General features: G+C 37.6%; 1 protein-coding gene across 5 annotated transcripts in view; it reads right to left on the reverse strand.

Moving 5' to 3' along the window:
* Positions 1 to 2,995: 2,995 nt before the first annotated feature.
* The window catches only part of LOC101165273 (MICOS complex subunit MIC19), an 84,804-nt gene continuing 67,812 nt past the window's right edge, over positions 2,996 to 19,987 (reverse strand). For 4 of the 5 annotated variants that reach the window (XM_011491132.3, XM_011491133.3, XM_004083039.4 and 1 more), the window contains 2 exons: positions 8,715 to 8,850; positions 2,996 to 3,618 (listed from right to left, as the gene is read on the reverse strand). In XM_011491132.3, coding sequence (XP_011489434.1) covers positions 3,595 to 3,618; positions 8,715 to 8,850 — 160 coding nt within the window. In that variant the 3' untranslated portion in view covers positions 2,996 to 3,594. Of the gene's footprint in view, positions 3,619 to 7,544; positions 7,553 to 8,714; positions 8,851 to 19,987 lie in introns of all 5 variants that reach the window. The other variant, XM_020714023.2, reaches the window with a different exon arrangement.

Genomic DNA, 19,987 nt, shown 5'->3' on the forward strand with positions numbered 1-19,987 from the left:
AGGAGAGCCGCCTGGCTGTGACAGGAGCGCTGACCTTCCTGGTTGTTCTTATCTGCCAAACTAAAGGAATTATCATAACAATTTGCATTATCTGGGCCAGAGATAATCATGACAAAGAGAGCTGACAGGAGAAATAAAGCCGCCTTTTTAGTCTGTACATACATATGTCATGATAGGTCTGGAGCCTGTAAGAAGTAGAGCTGATGCAGCTGAAGAAAGTCCAATCCTGAAACCGAATTTTTTAAAATGCATTACCTAAAAACAGGACAAAAGCAAATATAAAAAGCTTCATATTTAATAACCAACCCCTAAACCGATGTTGAAAGGATATCTTTGCTTTTTCTTTATGTAAAATATTACTGCTGATTATGAGTAAACATTTAGTCAGAACTTTTTAAACAGGTACAAAAAATATACAAACAAGAAAAAAACCTTAAGTACAAAAATATTACAAAAAGGTGAATCCTGATGGAGGACACCTACACAAAGTTATATTGTTATTTTGTAAACCTTAAAATTATTGTTAAAATAAATTAATAAGGCATATATTACTGATGGACAATATTTATATATATACATTTTACTGGTGACTGTGATTGCTAAGGACATGTGGGTAGATCGCGGTCCATAAATGCAGTATTCCTCCCATATTTGCAGGGGTTAGGGACCAGAGACCCCCCATCACCGATCCTTACTCGTCCGAAAACATTTCTGATGCTTTGTAAAAGATTTATTAAAGAGCATTGGAATTGTGCTCAACATAAAGAGTTATATTTTATTCAGAGCAATAGACTGTAACCTAGCGTACTTTATACCTCACATTAGGAGTGTCAGTCTGTCTCTCTGTGACTTAAAACCAGGAGCCCGTGCTTCTTCCTTCATCAGTTAAGTGTGAGAGGGCATCTTCTTCCAGAAGAGGCTAGTTTTATCCATCATTCATTCATCCGGATGATAATTATTCTCTGCAATTATCTTCCTCAGATCATCAGGATATTTTTCGGCCACTCCTGAGTCGGATGATGCCATTTCTCCATGCAGGGGCACAAACTTTGGTTGGTAGCGATTCAGGAGCCGGTGGAAAAAGCTGTTAAATATTCCTTAGCAGGCGGCAAAGACGCCAACAGACCAGCGTGCTCTTTATCTACGCTCCCTGCAGCACTTCCTACAACCTCATAAAAGCGTCTGGAGCTGAGTTTTTTTGATGCATTGGAGGAGTCACGTGACTGAAAAAGCATCTGTGCTTATATGAATCCAATTTATATGTACACATACACACACACAGATAGGTAGGTAGGTAGGTAGATCTTTTAGAACTTGTTTCAAAGTAGCTTGTGTTCCAAAAAACTGAGGGCACCCCGGGTTTAAATCAATCAAGTCTGAACATTTACAAACCATAAACATTCAACTACTTTCAATCTACTTTCTTGACCCTTTTGAGCCATTTTTTCTGTTCGTCATTCGTCGACGTGTGCAGATGTCCTTCAAAGGATTCGGCTGACGCATCTTCATGCAAATTTAGTTTGAAGCTGTTCAAATTGTTTTGGTCGGCTGAGAATTACACAGTTTATGTGGATTGTCACCAGAAATTGTTACAATCTCACGCAATCGTGTGCGATTTTTGCGAGATGCATATGCAAATTTGTGGCTTTCCATGACCGTTCCACGTATGTGTAACGGGCTTTTCACGCACGTACCACCAAAGTACAACTTTTAAATTGCGTATACTGCGCACGGTTTTTTTACGCAATTGATGCATGAATTTTGGTCCGGATTTGACTTTGACATCGATTTATGTGGTCTTTGTGTGGTTTATTCGTTTTTCTTCTGTTGTTTTAACGTAGTTCATTTGTGATACCTTCACATGAAAGTCCACAACTTTTCTCCCTTTTTTCAATGCATATTCACATATGACGTATTTTCATCCATATGCGCAAAATGCACGCAGTGGCTGTGCGACACGGCCTTCAACAGCAGAATTTACAGCAGTATGTATGTACAGTGAATACGTTTGATCTCAGATTATTGTTCCAACAAATGTATTTCTGAGAATTGTAAGCCTATGAGATGGCCATGACAGTTTAACAATGCAATCAGAACAAAAGAAAAAAACTCTGAACTAGCTTCATATGTTCAGAAGTAAGTTTAAATACATGTTATATTATGAAGTAGTTCAGGGTCAGATAGTGAAGATGGGATAAAAAAATGTATTACAAAGAATGCAAAAGAGCAAAAAATAAAGAGAAGTTGGAGATAGACTTGATTTGTGTTGCAGATTAACACCTGCCATGAACTCTGCTTCTTTTTCTCACTCACACACACACACACGCACATGCACACATACACGCACACACCAAACATTGTATCACAGCAGTCAACCCCCTAACTGCTTTGAGACTCCAAAAGTCAAAAAGCAAAAGGACAGCTGACTGACATATAGAAGCGGATTAGTCACATCAAATCACATGCTTGCACGCACAGACACACCCACACAAGCAGCACCCCTCGCCCTGTCCATCTCACACAGCCTTTTCCTCTGATGCCGAATTAAGATAACATCCCACCGGTGATCACCGACGTCAACATCAAACTCAGACGTGTTTTTTTTTTTCTTTCTGTTTATTCCATGGCACGTGTGCAGTTACTGCAGCTATAAAAAGAGTCTGCAGCATTCAAACACACACAGGAGCCTGGCAGTATACACAAATCAACCTGAGAGGTCAGGATAGGATAAGTAGCACTTTTTAAAATATAAATTGCACTTTGCATAGATTTTTTGGGGATGTTTTAAGGAAAAATACTAAAGCAATTTGTAAATGACAATTAACAAAAAATGATTATTTTACTAGAGAAAAAATATCAGTTTTACTGGAGAAATGTGTACCTCAGGTTTTGAAGTGATTTCCTTTACAGGAAAATGATTAAACGCTCTAGGAGCATAAAAATTAACTCTCAAAAGTTTTTTTTTGTCATCATGAAGGGAAACAAACAAACAATGGTTTGTGCATTGATTTGTCTTTTATTTCCACTAAACAAACATTGTTACAAATGCTGGAGTGGTTGATCAACACAAATAGTCACACAGAAGCAGAGGAACAGATACACATTTGTAGAACTGTGTACATGACAGTGCTTGTAAAGCAGGAAAACCAACTATGGAGAAAACAACATTGTTGACTTTGAATAAATAGGTTTCTACCTGTTAGGGAGAGTGGAGATGGTTCAATGTGACAGACGTTTTCAGACGTGCTCCTGGTTAAAGATGCTGTGACTTCATGACCCCTTTATAGCTTGTGTCTCTAAAGTGTGGGACAGTACAGCTGTCCCACAACATGGTCACAGTGGAGATGCATGAAGGGTAAGAGAGGTAAGAAAGGTAGGTCCTGAGGGTATAAAAAGCTGTCTATCTATGTTAAGGTGCTGTGTTCGCTGCTCCCAACCTGCCTCCATTAGGGTTTGTTTCTTCTTAGAGGTTTGAGGGTGGGGGTCTTGGTGCTGACTCATTCTCCATCTCCCTTCTTTAATCTGTCAGTCTGTCAATTGATAATCCCTCACAATACACTTTACATTGCTCCTTCTTTCGTCGGGTTCTCATTCCTAACCCCCGGTCTTCAACTTTTTCTGCAGACAAATCAAAAATGAACGGGCGTCAGAGATGGACGGGCAAAGAGAATTGTATTTTCCATTTACAAATACACATCAAAATACACAAACAGAGGAAGAATGACGCACTTTTACACATGAGAGAAGACAGAAGGAGAGAGGAGCCGGAGAGTACAATAAAAGAGAAGAGGACGAAGCGAGTTCAAGAAGCAGAGAAGAGACCCAAGGGCACTGAATTCCATGTTAGCGATAAGTGCAACCACAAATCCCCAGCACTCCCTGTCAATAACCATTTGAACCGGCCTATTGCAGCAGATAGCACCGAATGAAAAGCGCCTAAGAGAAGATGAGTGAGAGAAGGAAAAAAGGAGACAGAAGATATAATAAAAAGAATAATGTAGGAAAAAAATAAAGAAAAATACTCTTTTCCTTGGTGACCAGCTTAATAAAAACATTGTTTGATCTCTCAAAAAGAATCTCTGTTCATTTTCTGCACTATTGATCCAACCATGAAACGAAAAAACGGGTTCTAAGAATTTAAAAAACAGTGTAGTCTGGGTGAAAAGCGGACTTTGACAAAAACACTTGATGGACAACTTTGGCTAGTTCAAACAATGACCAAAAAATATGAAAAATACAATAATTTGCATTTGCTATACTATAAATTCAGTTGTTTTTAAACATGGATTCCCAGCACAAGAAACCTACAAAATTAATCCACATGAATTTTTAGGTGTCAGCCAATGCAAATAACTAGTTTAACATTCTTTTCTTTATTGTATTTATGTTATTTTATTATATTTTTTATACAAAGCAGGCAGAACTCGACACAACAGCAGAAACTGAATGTCAGTAACAAGCTTTCAATGCCATTTCAAGGCAAAAGAGGTTGCGATACTAATGCTGCATTCACACCGAACGAGATTCATCCTTTAAATTTGCGTCCGTTGCCTCTCTTTTGATGACCATCAAATTTGTTGCTCAACACTAGTCCAAAAATGTGTTCTGCTTGTGTGGGAGGAGCATCATCACTACATTGACTTTATATCTGTGTTATTATTATTATTTATATATGTATTATGGAAGAACGGCGATACTTCTATGTGTGACCCAGTTTGATGACTTGCTTTCCCATATTAGTCTCTGGAAAGAAAAAATAAAAATAAGAATGCAATTAAAAGACTTTTTAGTATTGTCTTGATGCAAATAAGAAAAATATAATAGAGTTCAGAAGGAAAAAAGGTCAGATTCTCCTCCATGGACTCCACCCACTGATCAAATTATCAACACGCCAGACTGCCACGCCTGGCGCTCAAAACGGCGTCTGTGGTTACAATAACAAGCATTAGTAGTTGTCATTAAAGAAATAACATTTACTCTGTTAATTCATTTTTTCCTAAATATTTTATGAATTTATAGCGACCTTAGTCAATTTTGGCATTTGGCTCGACTGTGCTGGCGAGTTCTAATAATGAATTGCCAAAAAACTCAAACAAACAAGCCATATGAAAAATCTGGTGAGTCTTGAGGCTAAAGCTGGGAAAACTCAATCAACTATAATAGCATTTATTCACAACCAATTTGATCTTACTGTTGTTCTGATTTTCACCTTACACAATAGAAATTTGTGTAACCAGAGCTCTAATTTACTTCAGATCCTGAATAAGTATACAGAACTGATGTGGGCTGTTTTGGAATTGTGTAACTGCATTAATTAGGGAATACTCCAGCAGGTTCTAACTTATAGGGGCCTCTGTTGGGTGTTTGTGAAACACAGATGTTGTAGATCATTTTGTTTGCTGTCAAGACAGACAGCCCTTATTTTAGACAAGAAATAAGACCACTACATATATTAAAATGTAAAAATGTATTTATTTATATGGTGACTTGATATGACCAAAGTCAAACAAGGCGCCATCCACTAAAATCTACAAGCACTAAAAACAACACTTGACAACTATTATGAACCTCTTCTATATTAGTTTGGGACAAATTCAATATTTGTTGTGAGTTGAATAAAACATGGTGAAAGAAACTTTACATATTTGTAATAAAAGTAACAAAATGAGGTCATAAATTGGCTGTATATCAACCATTATGCAGTACTTTATTTCATTCTAGTCACTGAAACCTGCAACAGGAATGTAGCCTTAGCTTTTGAGAGTGAGAGGGAGACAGAATGGTCAATCTAAATAATGAAGTGGGGAAGGAAGAGATAGGAAGCAAAAGGCAGTAATGCAGCGAGAATATGGAATGAGGCAGCGAGTGGAGGATTGAGAGATTGGCCTTCATGATAAACTATTCATTGAGAGCAGGAAAAGAGACTTTATCTGTCCTCCAACTGCCTCCCTTTTTCGGTGTTTGCTATCAGACCTGTTAAGCACTGAATGCATTAGAAATGCAACTCAGGATGAAGGGATAGTGGATGGAGGGAGCAATGATGGTGAGGCGAGGAAGGCTCTAGAGAGTGCAAAAGTGGGTCCAAATGTTATCACTGACTGGAGACGATAAGAGGGCTAATTATTAGTGACAAAGGCCAGACACCTGACGACACCTCTGCTGTGGTCAGCTCCAGCTGAGGGGCTACTATTGTAAATTTTAGACTTGGCTTTTATCAGAGTTGAGATGGCATCTCAGGTTTTGATGAAGTGAAGATATGAAAGGGGTGCAGGACAAAGAAAGAGATTGGGAAATGGAGAAAACTCTGAGCTGAGGCGACATGTTGGTGGCAAAAAAAAGGTAGGAGAATGAAAAGCTTATGTTAGAAGGGCAGATGTGGATCTTCTGACCTCTGGAGGTCAAAGGCATGTCCTTTGACATTGTCCTTGGAGCAGCTTCCTGCTCGGCTCTGATAAAGCGGTATAAACATCGTAATCATAAAACGACATCAGCCGCTCCATTCCACCCCCAATTCTCTTAGCTGTGTAATTCTGCATATTATACCTTCAAAGTCTTATCACTGAGGAGCTTCCTTTGCACCTAATGACTTAAAAAGAAAGTCTTAAGACAGATAAGCGCAGATGAACAGGAGCGCGCAGTGATTGTTGCCGGGTGATAAACACAGGCAGATTACCATATCGTCTCAGGTTTGCTGCCAAACAATTTACAAGCTCGCAACAACATCCGGACTGTGAACGCAGCATCGCTGAATCCAGACTACAGCATAAGTAGCTCTCTTAAACACACACACAGCCACGAGATGAATAAAACATTGTGCAATTTACATGATGTATAGCTTAAGAATCTGCCAGCATCTGACTTTTAGATCTAATATTAATATCCACGAGAGTGAGGGAGAGACACAAAACTCAGTTTCCCCCCCCCATTTCTGAAAAACAATGCAATTGCAAAAAAAAATTTAATAGAAAAGCTCTATGAATGCAAATTGAGTCTTTTGGGGGCCAATGGATGGTACATATTGGAATGTGAGAGATGGAGAATCAAGTTGATATCAACTTGAGTGGCATTACTGTTACCTTACTGTTTTTGGCTGAAGAAGATAGAGGACGGAAAACCCTTTGCACTTTGTAATGGGTGGAAAGAGGGCAAACTACTAGCTGTGGGTTGTGGGAATTACTGTATTAAAACACACGGTCTGTGGAACGCCTGTGTCAGAAGGTATAACCAAAATGGACTGGAAGTTCAAACTGGTCATTGAGATTGAATCTGATTCTGGCGCCAGCAACCCAGTTAAAATTCTTGTTTGTCTAAAAGCAAGAAGGATGTGCTGCAGAATGATGGGTGTGTAGATGTTGGCATGGTAGAGTAATTCTGTTTGGCATGTAAAAAGTCAAGTAGTGCTATATTAAAGCTACAGTACACGCCTATGAGACAAGTAATGGACTACACTGAGATATCAGACTACAGTATACACAAATACTACACAAAAAACTACTTTAACAAGCACAAAATTATACATAGTTTCTGTTTATGAGGATACATACCGTTTATTCTTTAAGCAAACAAAGAAAAACAACAAAAAAACAAATATGTTTATCTTGAAGATGTCACATTGAGTTGTAGTTTTGAAACAAATACATGTTCTATTTAACTCAACATCCATCAAAGTTCCTTTCAAAAAGGGAACTGTCATTTTCTCTCATTTTATATAAATAAATCCAGGCTTAATTTTACAGCTATTTCTTAATGTCTTTTGAGAATAGACGTGCTCATTTACAATAAACTTAGAAGATTAAGGGTTAACTACAGTACTGTCATATATGATGAAGCTCCTGCTGTTGGAGGAAACAGGTGGCTATCAGTTTCACCACTAACTGCCATATTTGGCTGTGTCAGAGATTAAGCTCTACAAAAGAAACCTCTGCTTTGTTCCCCACATTCTAAATTGACCAGCATGAGGTAGTTTTGGTCATCAGTTATCTATCACTGTTTTTTGTCATCAATCGGCAGAACATTTTCCTAGTTAACTGCTGAATAATTTTCCTCTGATGGCTATTATGGCTGCTTTTCCTTAACTTGTATTTAAAGAGTTACAATTATTCAAACAGCAAATGTTTTTTCTTGTCTAAAGTTAAGTCCTTTTATACAATCTCCTTTTGGGAGATAATATGGATTACTTCCGAAAATTCCTTTAAATGCCACTGCAGCCCAAATGCATTCCTTCTTTGATGTCAACTTCTGCTGTGAAACATTTCACCAAATACAACACAACTTAAGGAATATAAGAAAACGGTTGTGTCCAGTCTCTTAACTCCGCTATATCCCACGCCAATCAAACATCCAACATAATCAATGAAAAAAGACCGTGAAAAGCTCCAACCCACAGGGTCCAGTGACTCAGTGTCTACTAAAATTCCCCTTCCAGACACCACTAAAAAGAGCAATCCTATTCCAGTATTTTCACAAATATGAGCTCTTCTGGATACGGCATAGGGACTGCCGCAATATTAAGGTTTAAATGTTTAAATAAAGGGGTCAAAATGTCTCTTACATGATTTTCAATTAAACCTTTTTCCTGCCTGATGTCACGTTGAAATACATTATGTTAAAAAAAGTCCAATCTGGTTGTAAAAATAATGTTCGCATCAAAACTGTAGTCAAATGAGATAAGAAAGACACTTTAAGATAGAAAATGTGGAGTTGAAAACACCTACCTCCTTAGCGTTGTTGACACACTGCAGATAGAGAGCAGCTATATTGGAACAGTTCAGGGTTCTTCCCGCATTTTCTTTGTAGCACGCAAGGATCTGTCCCTGAAGATCTGCACATACAGGATTCACCTCATACCTCCTGCAGGAAATAAAAGAACAGAAAGGTTGGAATATTAATAAATGGATTCAAGTATTTTAGAAAAAAAAATCAATCAATGGAGAAGTAAACAGTAACACTGGAATGTCCAATAAAATTGGGCAAGGCAGTTGGCAATACCAATAAAAATTGATAATATGAAAAACTGACACTGAAGACATGTTAATTTGGAAATTTAGCGCACAAATACATTTGTTTTCACCAATTTAAAGGCAGTGTCACAGAGCCACTACATACATTACAGACTTTTAGTCTCTACTGTACATTCTGTCATTTTCCATGTGCGCAGATGTCCGTCCGCCTCGGCGGGCAGATCTCAACATGAAATCGGTTTTGAGCTGTAAAAGATTTTTAGTCAGTTAAGAATCACACATATTTATTTAGTTTATACACAATTATTAAGTAAATCGTATGCAATTGTGTGTGGTTTTTGCGAGATGCATATGCAAATTGGTGGCTTTCCACAACCGTTCCACATATGTCCACGTATGTCCAATGCACTTATACAATTTTTTATCGCGTATAACGAACACATATCACTTTCAAATTACATAATTGACACATAAATCATAAATGAATTGCATACAAACAGATAATGTTCAATAACAATAATCTCGCACGGTTCATGCTTTTCTACAGTAGGTTTACATGTTCTTGGAGTGGTTTATTTCTTCTTCTTCCGTGGTTTTAACAAGGATTATTCCTAGATACATCTGTGAAAATATCCGAAAAGGCCAGAACTTTTTTCACTCTTTCCACATATATTCACGTATAACTATTTTCATCCATGTAAAATGAGCAAAATGTACGTAGTGACATGGCCTTGAGCTAGGGTTTATGTGCACCTTTGCAGACCCCAAACACCCAAAGACAGAGTCCATGTTACATCTGCAATGAGAAAAGTCAGAGGTCCACTCCCTACTGAGAGCCCTAAAGCATATCAACAGGGAGGCCCGAAGGTTTACCAAGAATTGAACAATGTCTCCATTCTTTTAAAAACAAAGATCCACGGATGCCATGCCATTGCACCAGGAAAAGGTCATCATGTCATTGTATTTCAGAGTAATGAAAGAAAGTGTCACTCTCGTCCAGATCTGCCTCATTGATTACGATCTAATAGGCATAATGATATTAAAATGAATGGGAAGCATAATATCTTCCAGGTAAATTAATCTCTTATCCTGTGTCTTTGGAATAATAAGTCTTTAAAAAGGTCTTACATGAGGCACAAGTGATTACTCAACCGAGTGTTAACTAATCAATCTATTGATCTGAAGTAGCTCTGTTAGAGTGTCAACCGTTTACAAGCTGAGCACTTTTCATAGTAGAATGAATTACGGTACATGGAAATTTCCATATTTGACATCCATATGGGGACTGTCAGTGTAGAGTGCCAGTGCTAATATGTCTGCTCACACTTCAGGCACACATCACTACAACTTTGCAAATGCAAGTGCTTCCTTAATGTTGGTAACAGCTGGTGGTAATTAAGTTGGTATGATCTGGAAGATGGCAATTTAAATGATAAATACAACAAACTTCAGAGTTTTTGAGTTTCTGGTTTATTAAGAGTTGAGTTCTTTGTCCAATTCAAAATGTCCAACCAGCACTGTTTTCCCACTCGGTGTTAGCCGCTTTTGTTCAATTTTACACATCCTCCATAAAAAGCGATGATGCCTACACGCCTACTGGTCTATTATGCTAATGGGGGTGTCATCATTTTGCTCACATCACTGCTCAGGACAAACCATCTGCATTGGGTGTGAAAGACAAAGAGATTTGGCCCGTCAGCAACTCTCGACATCTCAGAGGAGTATTGTGGGTTGAAGATGAGGCTGCGTGGTTAGGAGTAAGATATTTGAGTCGCATTTTGGTGAGTGAATTTACTCCCTTGTGGCTACAAACCGAGGGGATTGGCTGCAAGGATCATTACTCAGGGAGTAATGCAGCAGTATGCTACTGAAGTGGAGATGTATACATTTGTGTGTCACGGTCATAACTGTTAACGAAGCGACAAAAATCTCTACAAACTTTTGCTTATGTAGGTCGAAGACAATTATGAGTTTTGATTAAAACATCAGAACTTGGTATTCATTCATCTGTTAGTTTGCTAATCTTATTTTTAATATGTTATAATGTTTCCAACGTGAGGTTAAAAGGGTGCTTGCGTACTAGCGTTGTACAAAGGGGGTTAGAGTCCCAAGAATACTTGATTGCGCATTAGAGTACACTACAGCACTGCTTATGGTTAGTGTCAGGGTTAAGGACTACTTCCTCAAAGGTTGTTTTTTTTATAATATGAGGATGTTTGCAGCTGTAAAATCAGTGGAAGTGCGACCAAATACTGCTAGACGAACGTAGAGGCGGGACAAAAAATGTATTTATTCAAAACCAAACCTGCAGCTCACTGCAAGCTTCAAGACCTATGCATGTAGACCTAATATCTCAACTGATCTCAGCACCAACAAGAGGCGTTCCTCTCTGCAGATTAACGCCTTTAAATTTGGCCAATTCTGGATCTGCTCTGCTTCAACGCATTTTTTTAAACATGGTGAAATTGAAGAAGGTTCCACATTGGAGAATCCATCTGAAGAAGCTTCATCTATTTGTTAAGAGGATTGGCAAGGCAATTGCTCTGCATCAGGTTATTGACGATGACAGCAGTGCTGGCAGAAATCGCTTCCACCCTATTTCTAAGGATCTTGGAGCTCATTTATTGCACCGCCCATGGCCATCTACAGGGACGAGAAGAGCCACAAACACTCACTAATTACTTTCATTCACTTTAATGCCAGGTGCATCCTGCTGATACAAACCACTGTGTTTATCACCAGTAATGGCCTCAGAGAGTGAGAACAGCGAGAAAGGAGGAAGAGGGTTTCTTGATGAGAAACTAAACAGTTGTACTTCTATTTTTGCTTGCTCTGGTTCAAGAGGATGGGAACATAGTTGAGTTAATCATAGAGACAATAACACTGTCACACACAGTGGCGGAACGCTGCATCCTTTATCATCTGTCATTTGGATTAACATTAAGTTCCTGCTCCCAACTGCAAAGAGCCAGTAAAAAATGAATATAACCTCCCTCCTCCTCAGTTCCACATTAAATACACGTTTGTCATTTACCAGAGTGACATTGCAAGAGTGTTAAACAGCAGATACAAATCAGCATCTCTCTATTTTTTTGTAACCTAAACTTACATTTCTGCTCAGCAATAAACGTTTAAAACATCTATGCAGAACTCTGTTTATAACTTTTTAATTTGTGAACAGCATGTTAACAGACAAATATTGTTTTTCAAGGCAAGTTATAGCCTCAGGTACTTTTCAAGTGTTCACCTTTTATGAAAATATACTTCAGTTGTGGCACACGGGAGTTTGCATGAAATATGCCTCGCTACTCCTTCACAGCAAAAACACAACTTTGTTTTTCACAGTGGCTGGAGTTAAAGGCTGAATAATAACAAAAAAAACACGGCCGATTGTGCCACTGTGGGAAAATCATTGAGTTTCATTATGAATGTAGTAAAAAACAACTAAGCATCATGCGGTTCTCATGTAACCTGAGGAGGAAAACAAGGACAAACAAGGACACCGGATGAAATTCCTGTGAGAATATCCTCTTTTTATTTACAGATTCCTTCATAGTTTGTCCGGACTATTTTTTCTTTTTTAGGGTTTAAGAGAGGTCAAATGATTGGGAACAAAGAAGCAGATTAACCACTGTAGTTTCTTCAGGAATGTGTAACTTACCCCTTTTCAGAGGGGGTTTCCTGGGCAAAACTGTGTCATGCCTTCAAGAGTCTATGAACAAATACTTATAGTTCAACCCATGATTGAGGTCAGATAAAATTCCTGTGGCCTGCAGAAAAGATTAGGTCTTGGAGCTTTACAAACATTGTTTTTGAGACAATATCTAAAATATATATTGTCGGACTTATTTGTACTTCAAATACAAATAAATGTTCTCATTTCTGAGTATTAATAGCAGAAAACATAAAGAAAAGTAGTGAAACTGTAAGGTAAATTTCCATAGATGGCCTTAAATTGTTAATTTGCCCAATTATACACAGAGACTCCAATGCAACATGGAGAGTTACATTATGTATAAAAAAAAAACAACTTTAAAATCTATCCCACCTTCATTCATTTTTTAATTTTACCCAAGTTTTTCATCAACTATATCTTTTTTTTCCATTCCCAGAGCTTCGTGGCATATTCAATAAAAATCTTTGTGATGGGAGACTCCAAAACAAATAGAAACATCTGGCTGTGTACAGTTGGCTATTATTTGCAGTGTGTGCATTGCCCAGCTTTTCCTCCAGAGATAGTAAATCTAAACAGTCATATAAGGGTCTTGACTCTTTGCCATCAGTAGCAGTAGCAGGTCTGTATTAAAGCTCCTCATCCAAACACAACCCCCAGCATGTACACACAAACTCAGTCCCTGCAGACTTCAACCACAAATAAAGGCATCAGCACAATGGAGCTTAAATTTTTACATATTTACTACGCTTTCATAAATCATACCTAAAAAAATAGGTTAAGTCAGGTGGACAGGTAGACTATAACTGATAAAAGTTGTTTTAATATTGAAATTAAGAGTTTTTCACATTTCTTTAGGTATAAAGTTTAAAGTTCAAGTAGCTTGATCTTAAGGAGAATCACATTAAAAAAGAGTGGACGTATTCTGTGTCGCTGAATCAAAGTATCGACTGGAAACTCTGTAACAATAAAGATCGATGAGTTGATTTTCATTTATGACTATTACACTAATTGGCACACCTCAAACTTTGATGCTATTTACAAAAGCTTTCAAAGAAAGACAGAAAAAATAAGGAAAATCGAGACAAAAACACAAAAAGACAAGGAATAAGAAATGCTAGATTTTGCAGTTTTATATAGAAAACATTTTTTTTTACTTTACAAGTTATACTTGAAATTGCTGTGATCTTTTGTGATGGCACCTTCATTAAAAAATATATAACTATGTTAAATCCAACAATATTTTTTTATTCCTGATAAGAAATTTTTTTTTCAGAAAAAGAATTAAAAGCTTTTGTTATATCTTAATATGATAAAAAGAAAAAGTGTATTAGTTTTAGTGAAGTCTCAATTAAACGAGATTTAAAATCTGGCTAACATTTAGGCAATTTACAGCCTGGTAAAGCTGAATTTACATGACAAGGAAATAAGACAAGGGGATTGGTCAGACAGACGAGTTGGTGTAACAAGCTGTGCTCAGAAAGATTCTCGCGCTGCAAATTAAAAGTATGTATTATTTTCTGTTTGGTAAACTAAAACATGTAAAAATCTTTGGAAGCAAATCAGACAGGCCTTTGGCATTTGAGTTTAAATGTTTTTGTAAACCTGCCAGTCATTTTGATGAAAATCAAATCAAACAAACCTTTATTCATATAGCAATTTTTGTACATAGCATAATACATACATAGTACTGTATACCAAATATAAACGACATAAAACAAGCACAACAATTTAAAAATCACACCCCACACCCTCACCCAACCTCCATTTAGGAAGTGGTCAGGAGACACTCTTTAATGGAGCGCTGAAATAAAAGGTCTTTTCCCCAGGTCCTCCTGTACTGTTTACCAAAAAAAAAATATTAAAAAGTTTATATAAATACATTTTCTGAAAACAAGAGCCACATAGATCCTAGCTGAAGCACATCTAGGAGCGTCCACAGAGTTTGTTATTATACCCCCCCACACCCAAAAAAAAGAAAAGAAAAAAGAAAAACAAACTAAAATGCATTCAAAATGAAAAATATGACCATTGTGAAGCTTGGCTCAATACACAAAAGCCTTTCACAAAGACACCACGTCACGTTACATTGACTTTTACCAGCAAAGAAACGTTTGTAAGTCACAAGCTCATGTTTGGTGGCTCACTGAGTTCCGTTAAAACATGAGTAATAGTAAAAAATGTAAAAAAAACAAAAAACAAAACAAAGGTTTTTAGTCTGTTTTCATCTAAAAAAAAAAAATTACTTTGCCCAAACAGCCCAGTAAAAGACATTTTCTACATTGACTGTATGGACTACTCTGAACCCTCCACATGTTATGTTTCTGTTCACCACATTGTCAATTTATCATGATTTGGATTTGCTCTGGGGTTAATAAGGTTAAGGGGTGAGTGCTGGTTCCCCTTTAAAAAGCCCTCATCTTCTCTAAAGTTAAGGCAGGTGTCAGTAATAAGAGAAGTAAATAAATATAAATGATCCAGTTAAGGTGAAAAATGACGCACGTTCCACTTGTGCTGCTTTTTAAAAGCAGACCTATGTGACCTCCTGCAGCTAAATCCATCAGTTTGGATAAGAAATGAAAAAGAAAAGAGGAAGGGACACAGAAAGAGAGCGATTCAAAAATGTGAAAGGGATAAAATATTGCCACTGCTTGAACAAGTGGACTAGGAGTGGGGAGGCAAGAGCTTGAGCTCATTCCCCGTGAAAGAGTGAGGGAAAAGATTTAAATTAAGACAGAAAACACATGGTCTTACATTAAGTAAGTGCTGAGGAAAACGAAGAAGGATGAGTGCAGGAGAGGAAAAAAGAGAGGTGCAAGTCTGTTCTGACTGCATATTCTCACAACAAGGACACTGGGCTCTGGCCTGACATCTTATGAACACCATTAAAATATAGTCTGCTAATCTTACAAGAAGATGTTTTTATTCATTAACATTTTATTTGACCATAATTTACTTTTGTGAGACAGCAGATTTCCAGTGAGTTTCACTTAAAGTTCACCTCCGGTCAAGGCCAAAGGTTGCTGTTCACTACCAGAGGGATGTCAATATGTCAGTCTTTTCCAAAAAAAATCGCTAGCAAAGATGAGATCTGACATTGATTACAAAGGCGGCAGCAGCAGTTAGGCGATAATCGGAAAGTTGGTGCTCCAATTCCTGGCCTCAGCAGCTTCTAATCAATGCTTCCTTGGACACGGTCCTTAACCTCACTTGGAGATAAATGTGTGATCATTGGCGTGTGAGTGTGAAAAAGGAGCATTTTCTAGGCTAAATGCAAAAGAAAAGAAAAAAACAAATTAGGAAACTAAACAGTAAAAGTCTAATGTCTATTTTCATGAGACAGATTATTTGAAGCACAAAAAAAACCCACTGGTTGGATGTAAGCAACTATATTAATAATTTTCTGAATAAATTATTACAACACCTCTGTCATATTATCAAATATAACAAATTAACTTTTTTTTGGAAGCGTTTAAAAAAAATAGCACATAAAGTCAAGGCTGCATTGATTATCTATTTGTACACTCACACAGGTTCCTTGAATTGCACTTCTTTTTTTTTTTTTTTTTACAGCCGAATTGCACTGAAGCTTTTAAGACCATAAGACTAAAAAGAGGAGCTTTTAAAGCCAGTATTGACTTGTGCTTCATCAGCTGACCATCATGGTGTCCTTGCTCCCAGGCTGCCAAGCTACAAAGCTGTACTTAACCCTCACCTGACGGGGTGAGGGTTAAGGTTCATTTCTGTCGTTCTGTCACACTTTCCACCCACCATTTCCCACTGAATCACCTCAAAACCAATACTCTGGAATTTGAATACTAGTAAATTAACACTGGGAGTTAAAACATAAATGATCGACAACATCAATATACCCTTAACAGACAAATAATGAAAAAAAACAACCTTCATCATACCCTTAAATAAACAAAAGAATTGCCAACACTCACAGAATCCTTGATACTTTCCTACCAGACTCTAGAATCACTATGAGAGCTTCTAAAGGAAACTGAAAGTTCTTCTAAAAAGTAATATGTTTGTGCAGGTACATATGGATTCTTTCAAGAAAAAATAATTAAATGAAGATAATCTACATAAGGAAAAGGTATTTCTAATAACTCAAATCCCATTCATCCCAGTTAGTTTTAAGTCTGATGATATCCTGGCATAGATCCGGGCCATTAGCTCAAGCTAGACAGTTTAGTTCTCAAAACTCCTGAAGTGATACCAACACAAATACGGTTTCCAGAGAACCCTGACAATCCCAATTTGCACATTGGACTCAGCGGTTATGCTTACAAGTCATCTAAAACTGATCCAAGAGCTTTTACAGCCTGGACCTTGCAAACTCTAAAACTCAACTAGGTTTTTAGAGACAGTTTTCTATTATGTCGTGACACTAAACACTTAAATAGAGTATTAATTAATGAGCAGTTCAATGTATTTTTCCCCACATCTTTACAGATCTTCTCATTTACATTAATCTTACTATAAAAAAAGGAAAAAACAATATGTGCAATGCCTCCAAGCCTAGTCTTGATTCACAATGCATGTCTACTACCATTGTAATAATTATGGCTGACACCATAACGTCCTCTTGTTTGATAATGGCATTAAATGATTGAGGCTTTCAGAAACTTTTCATAAGCCCTAACCACAAAGCCAACAATTGCTCATTTCTTTAATATAACTTGCACCTGTATCTGCAATTGGAAAAAAAGACCTCAGCTGTCTCCCACATACAGTATCACTGAAAAACAGCTTGCGAGGCCCCTTGACCAAAGCAGCAGAGCAAAGCTGGGGTGTGAAGCAAAACAAGTCATTAACATTCAAAAAAGTTTTGCTGCACTCCTCCTCATTCCACCTTTGTCTGCATCTGTTTGTGTGTGCGCATGTGTAGGTGGACAGAAAGACTGCAGCTGTTGTTATTGTCAACTGAATTTAATTTAACAAAAAAAAAAAGACATTTGTTCAAAAAAGCTGAAGAAAACAACAAAGTGAGTATGCAGCCTTAGGGAGGAAAAGTCTGACAGTAAAGTGACAGAATAAAACGAGATGTTATCTTCTCTGGTAAAGTGTGTATGAGGGAAATTACTGTAGACTTACAAAAACCCACTGGAATAGACACAAAAACAAATCAATCTTTCTGATCACAAAAAAAGTTACCTTAAGAAGGAAATGGACAGAGCCAAATCGCAGAGACTAGAGAGATTTGAAACGTGGTCACATATTGTATTCTTTAGTTTGACATAACCTTGTCAGACTCACCCATTTCGAATTCTACAGGGACACTGGTCTAACCAGGAGCGAACAGCTTCAGCAAAGATATTCAAAAGCCTGCCAAAGGTTAGCCATGAAAGGGGTCTTAGGACAATGCATGGGTTTCTTTCCTTTGTAATCGCACATCTAACATTTTCTTTCAGGATTTTTCAGCCTACATTTCAAACTCAAGTCCCATTTGTCTGTACAGTATTTATCTTCTTCCGTAGTTATACACTGTTACATACATGAAGCAAAGTAAAGGTCACATATCCAGAGCTGGAGAGTGTGATAATGCATCAGAATTCGATAAACAACGAGTGGCAGCAAATAAATCAGACCAGACGGAGCGATATAGTCCTGTTTCTACAGGCAACCAGGAGTGGTGATCTACAGTCTGTGTCATGGGAGAAGTGAATAAAAGCCTGCAGTGTTAAAATAATCATAAAATAGGTGTGATCTAAAAATCCCCTGAAATGTTTCTTTAATTCCTACCAATACAAAATTAAAACTGTTACTAAGTGTGGTGGTGAATGTCGATTTTTTTCAAATATAGTTAGTTGTGTTGTGTGTCTCTGCAAAGGTGTGCCTGAGAGTGGAAGTAATGAGGTCACGGTGATGCAGTAGAGTTCCGGTTGGGAGAGCTCCATCATTTTCCGAAAACTCTGGCGGGAATAGTGCAGCAGGAAAGCAGAGAACAACTGTCCTGCACACAAACAACAGCAGGTATGCACAACTGCACACCGAATCCACAAATACTTCCAACCCCTCAGTGCTTACCTATCACACTTTAATTTATTTATTTCAGTATGGCTAAGGAACATGACCACTGCGGACCGCTGCATTGAACAGCAGCATATGCCCCAGCTGCAACCTTGCTTCTGTTTTTTGTTTGGCTGCCAGAAATAGTAACCATTACTAGTTCCTGCTTCCAACCAGCTATTTACTTGCCTGAATTCCTCAAGAACAATCTCATAGAACATATATGAGAGCATGAACCATTGAATTTCCACCAACACTTGAAATTGACATAAAACTAAACATCCTTCCTCCTGTCGTGTACAACAGCTTTGTGAAGCAGTCCCTGTTTATATTTTGTCAATAACAAAATCCAAAGTGAGATATTCAATGAAGATTGTGTTTTTGGTGTGTTTAACATGTTTTTGTGGCATTTTTCTCAGAATGGAAGACAATCAATTAGAAAATTAAGCTCAAAACTGCATTTCTGAGTGTTTCTTTATTCAAATGTTTGTGATTTAGGAGCAGACAATTCAATTCAATTTTATTTATTATATAGCCCAAAATCACAACGATAGTCGTCTCAATGGGCTTCGTACCGGTAATTGTAAAGTGAACATAAAATCATAAGGATGATGAATCCAAAGAATTCAATAGGAGGATTCAAACTGAACCAACTAAACAGACTAAACTAAACTGGACATCTCTGCCCTTAGACCCTCCTTTGCGGTAACTCCTAAAAAAAAAAAAAGATTCTGGAAATAAAGAAGAACCCTCAGGGGTGCCCACATGAAGGAGGGATCCTCCCCTGGGACGGACAGGCAATGTACCAGTACTCTTAGAGGTAATGAGCTAATCTAAATCTACAACTACACATTTAAATAGCCCAGCAATTGAACTTCATCCAGATAAAGTCATCCAGACGACAAAAAAATTGCCATTTGAAAAAGAGCTACTTTATAACGAAGAAAATACGATGGGTGGGCCACAAGCTCCCGGCTCCATGCTCTCAGCAACAGGGAGGGGAAGGGGGGTGGGGTTGCTCTGCACCAGCGGTCCCGCCCACAACTCGGATGTAAAGTGATCAGAGTGAGTCTTTAAGATTATCTAAGAAAGCTCCACATTTTGTGCTTTAAAAGGAATTTATGAAATGTTAATTTTATCAACTAACAATATTTGTTTTATCTCATAGGAGTATTTTCAGCCTGGAGCCAATCAAAAGCTTCCATTAGACAAAAATATTCACTATTATTACTTGATAGCAGCTAAAGATAGCATCTTGCCTGTGTTGAGCTTCTGTCATAACAGTATTGTAGACAGAGACAGACTAAAGCTCTTCATCACATGAGAGCAAACATAC

This window comes from Oryzias latipes, chromosome 23 (genome assembly GCF_002234675.1).
Source record: "Oryzias latipes chromosome 23, ASM223467v1".
NCBI lineage: Eukaryota > Metazoa > Chordata > Actinopteri > Beloniformes > Adrianichthyidae > Oryzias > Oryzias latipes.